General features: G+C 48.5%; 1 protein-coding gene across 1 annotated transcript in view; it reads left to right on the plus strand.

Annotated features, from left to right (window-relative positions):
* The first annotated feature begins 2,183 nt into the window (after positions 1-2,183).
* The window catches only part of FUZ (fuzzy planar cell polarity protein), an 8,683-nt gene continuing 6,365 nt past the window's right edge, over positions 2,184-4,501 (plus strand). Inside the window, exons 1-5 of the mRNA XM_003801472.3 lie at positions 2,184-2,485; positions 2,743-2,864; positions 3,147-3,231; positions 3,444-3,512; positions 3,737-3,841. Coding sequence (XP_003801520.1) covers positions 2,375-2,485; positions 2,743-2,864; positions 3,147-3,231; positions 3,444-3,512; positions 3,737-3,841 — 492 coding nt within the window. The 5' untranslated portion in view covers positions 2,184-2,374. The remainder of the gene's footprint in view (positions 2,486-2,742; positions 2,865-3,146; positions 3,232-3,443; positions 3,513-3,736; positions 3,842-4,501) is intronic.

Here is a 4,501-nt window from a genome sequence, read left to right on the forward strand (position 1 = left end):
TCCCAGCTACTTGGGAGGCTGAGGCAGGAGACTCACTTGAGTCCAGGAGTTGGAGGTTGCTGTGAGCTGTGATGTCACAGCACTCTACCCAGGGGGACAGCTTGAGGCTCTGCCTCAAAAAAAAAACCCCAAACAAAACAAACAAACAAAAAAAAACAAAAGAAGATATCTAGCTGATTAAATTGATAACTCAACTTTAAATACATACAAGAAAAAACCTAACATTTCAGTCAATACAGAATTGGCTAAATCAATTTGTTACATCTATAAAATGTATTATAAAAATATATTAAAAGGATAAAGTAGATTTATACTTTTACAAGAAAGAATATGAGAATGTTTGTATAATGATCATAAAAAGTATGAATATTTTGTGTTAAACCATCTGTAGTTTAAGGAAAGAATTTGGGAAGGAGTATTTTCACATTATCATGTATAAGTTCATTTGAAAAAACGTTATTTTTGGCTCAGAGCCTGTAGCTTAGCAGCTACAGCACCAGCCACATACACCTGAGCTACTGGGTTCAAATCCAGCCCAGGGCCCCCCAAACAACAGTGACAACTACAACCAAAAAATAGCCTGGTGTTGTGATGGGCACCTGTAGTCTCAGCTACTTGGGAGGGTGAGGCATGAGAATCACTTAATTAAGCTCAAGAGTTTGAGGTTGCTGTGACACGATGGCACTCTACCAAGGATGACATAGTGAGACTCTGTCTCAAAAAAAATGTTATAAAAATGTTATTTTTACGGCTTGGTGCGCGTAGCACAGTGGTTTCAGTGCTAGCCACATACACTGAGTCTCGTGGGTTCGAACCTGGCAGGGGCCAGCTAAATAACGATGACAATGGCAACAACAACAAAAACAAAATAGCTGGGAATTGTGGCAGGCGCCTGTGGTCCCAGCTACTTGGGAGGCTGAGGCAAGAGAATCACTGAAGCCCAGGAGTTGGAGGTTGCTGTGAGCTGTGATGCCACCGTACTCTACCAAGGGTGAGATAGTGACACTGTCTTAAAAAAAAAAAAAGTTGGCTCGGTGCCTGTGGCTCAAGTGGTTAGGGCGCCAGCCACATACACCTAAGGTGGTGGGTTTGAATCCAGCCCAGGCTCACCAAACAACAATGACCCCTGCAACCAAAAAATAGCCGGGCATTGTGGCAGGTGCCTATAGTCCCAGCTACTTGGGAGGCTGAGGCAGGAGACTCGCTTGAGCCCAGGAGGTGGAGGTTGCTGTGAGCTGTGATGTCACAGCACTCTACCCAGGGGGATAGCTTGAGGCTCCTGTCTCAAAAAAAAAAAAAAAAAAAAAAAAGTTGGGCTGCGCCTGTGTCTCAGTGAGTAGGGCGCAGGCCTCATATACTGAGGGTGGTGAGTTCAAACCTGCCCCGGCCAAACTGCAACAAAAAAATAGCCGGGCGTTGTGGCGGGCGCCTGTAGTCCCAGCTACTCGCAGGCAGGGGCAAAGAGAATTGCCTAAGCCCAAGAGCTGGACGTTGCTGTGAGCTGTGACGCTACAGCGCTCTACCGAGGCTGACAAAGTGATATTCTGTCTCTACAAAGAAAAAAAAGTTATTTTTATTATTCTGGAAAATAAAGCATTTTCTCTTTTTCTAATAACAAAAACAATCATCTCTTTTGGTGGTTACTAGGCAACACTTGCTGGACCAAACCACCAAAGTGAATGGGGAGTGGTGTTTTTCTCGACTTCACAGGAAGGAGGGTACTTAGATATATACGTGCGGCCATGTTTGAACAGGGCACAGGTGTTTACCACCTTCGGAATGCAAATTAGACCGAATGTTGTTGCTAAGCAACGCTCTGGCACTGTCGCCATCTTTGAATAGGTCACAATGTTTATCATCTTCAAGTGGAAAACTGGATGGAATGTGGTTGCTAGGCAATGCATAGCACTGCCACAGTCTTTGGTCGATCGAGGCACAGCTGTATTGTTTATTTATTTATTTTGCAATTTACAATGTACAGCCTTCGGAATGGTTGCTAGGCAACACTTTGGACCAATCAGCATTTTCAAACCGGTCTCTTTGTTCTCTTTTTTTTTTTTTCTTCGTTCTTTTTAAATAAATTGAAGCAAACTACTTCAGGGAGAAACTACAAAGCTTTGCAAATATAACTAACCGCCATGTTTGTTAGGGGGACTTCCGGCTGAAGCGGAAGCGAATGTAAGTGGGTTTGGGGGAGGTGCTGGAATAGGGATTAGGGTCGGATGAAGAAGGCGGGAATTTAGTTCTTTTCCAATCAGTTTCTGGTCTCGCCCTCTGGTGGCTCCGGATAGCAGGCGGATTTACAGTGATTACTGGCTTGCTCCAAGACTGGCGCTGACTGTCGCCACGTGGGGGGCAGCGGGAAGGGTTCCAAATGGGGGAGGAGAGTCGGGGGGAAACGGTACATCTGCTGTGTCTCGCATCCTCCAGCGGGGTCCCCCTTTTCTGCAGGAGCAACCGTGGCGCCTCCCCCGCCCGTCAGCAGGTGGGGCCTTGGTCGCTTGGATCTAAATACTACAGAAGGGGTAGATGTTTTGACTCTGGGTCCTCAAGGGATCAGAGGCTGGGAAGTCTTCAGTACTGAGTTTAAATAGAACCGAGGGGGCAACGGACCAGTAATCCTGGTTCCCCGAGGAGGACCTGCCAGAACATGTGAAAAGAAGAGGGGGCTAGGATCTCGGACGTGGGTGCCAAGGAGGAGGGGATTGGGGGCTCCTATCTAACACCCCTACTCCTCCTCAGCTCCCGTTCTCTGTCATCGGCTCTCTCAATGGAGTCCACATGTTCGGGCAGAATCTGGAGGTGCAACTGAGGTCTGCGAGGACCAAGGACACGACTGTGGTGTGGAAAAGCTTCCATGACAGGTCTTAAGGCGGGAGTTGGGGATAGGGATAGGGGCTGGGTGATGTCCCCTGTTGAAGATGATCCTGGAGATTTTCCAGCTCTCTGCGGACAGCTGTTTATTTGGCTGTGGGATCTTTGGCACGCCAGTTACTGTCTCAGGTCGCTAAGATTTTCTCTGTAAGAGAGACAGGAAGAATGTATCTGGCATTCTAGGATCAATGGGCAGAACCTCCTGTACCCCCTGCCCAGTTTCCAGGGCCTGGGCGCATTGCATTCTTCCTTTTCGTATTCCATTCTCACAGCATCACCCTTATTGTTCTGTCATCTGAGGAGGGCATCTCTGAGCTGAGGCTGGAGAGACTACTCCAGATGGTTTTTGGGGCCATGGTGAGACTCCTCAGCCCTCTGTTCTCCCAAACCCTGGAATTTGAGCTCTCAGTGTCCTCTTTCAGACCTAGGAGTGCATGCTCCCTTCCTCCTCCCTCAGAACCCGGGAATCCTGGGGTTTGGTCCCAATTGCCCAAGCCTCAAGACATTTCTTCCTACAGACCCAGAAGTTCAAGTTCCAAGGCCACTACTCTTCTGTGTGATTCTTCTAGGTTCTTCTTGTGGGACTTGAAGAACTGACCAACATCCGAAATGTAGAGAGAGTGAAGAAGGAGTTGAAGGTGAGGCTGCGGGATATGGGGATGGGAAGCTAGGATACCTGGGCACTGCTATTCAGGAACTTAAAGTTGCCAGCAGCCCCTGGGGCAGCCTGACCCCTTGGGTTCTTGGGGCAACTTTGTTGTCTGATCCTGGAGCTAGGCCCAGAATTGCCAGTTTTCTGAGGGTAAGGCAACAGGTCTGAGGCCCACCTGGATCCCAGGCCCCTCCCTTCTCCCTCTGCTAGGCCAGCTACCACCTTATTGACAGCTTCCTTGGGGACTCGGAACTCATCGGGGACCTTACTCAGTGTGTGGACTGCGTGATTCCTCCAGACGGGTCCCTCTTGCAGGTATTGGGGATGCTATGGAAACTCTTAAATCTGTTCCTCTGGCTCAGTGCTTATTCTCATTCCCCTGGATCACTGTCCCTCCCCATCTCTTCCTATCCTACTTCTTTTTTTTTTTTTTGAGCTAGAGCCTCCAGCTGTCACCCTGGGTAGAGTGCCGTGGCATCACAGCTCACAGCAACCTCTAACTCCTCAAGCGATTCTCTTGCCTTTGCCTCCCAAGTATCTGGGATTACAGGCATCCACCACAACACCCGGCTATTTTTTGGTTGCAGCTGTTGTCGCTGTTTGGCGAGCCCGGGCTGGATTCGAACCTGCCAGCTCAGATGTATGTGGCTAGTGCAGAGCCCCTATCCTACTTATGCTTTGACCCCCACCTAGCCCCAGAAGAATCCTTCCACCCCTAGAAATGGCCCTGTCCCTCCTCTGCTCACAGACCTCCCAGGGCTTCCATCTCCCTCAGAACAAGGTGCTAGGCCTTCAGCCTAGTGGCATGATCTAACCTTTGTTAAATCCACAACCTCCCTTCACCACCTGCCACATGGGACCCATACATCCCAATAATTTTTTTTTTTTTTTTTTTTTTTTTTTGAGACAGAGTCTCAAGCTGTATCTCTGGACAGAGTACTATGGCATCATAGCTCATAGCAACCTCCAACTCGG

The sequence above is a fragment of the Otolemur garnettii genome, unplaced genomic scaffold (assembly GCF_000181295.1).
Source record: "Otolemur garnettii isolate 467f Iridium unplaced genomic scaffold, OtoGar3 scaffold00211, whole genome shotgun sequence".
Taxonomy (NCBI): Eukaryota; Metazoa; Chordata; class Mammalia; order Primates; family Galagidae; genus Otolemur; species Otolemur garnettii.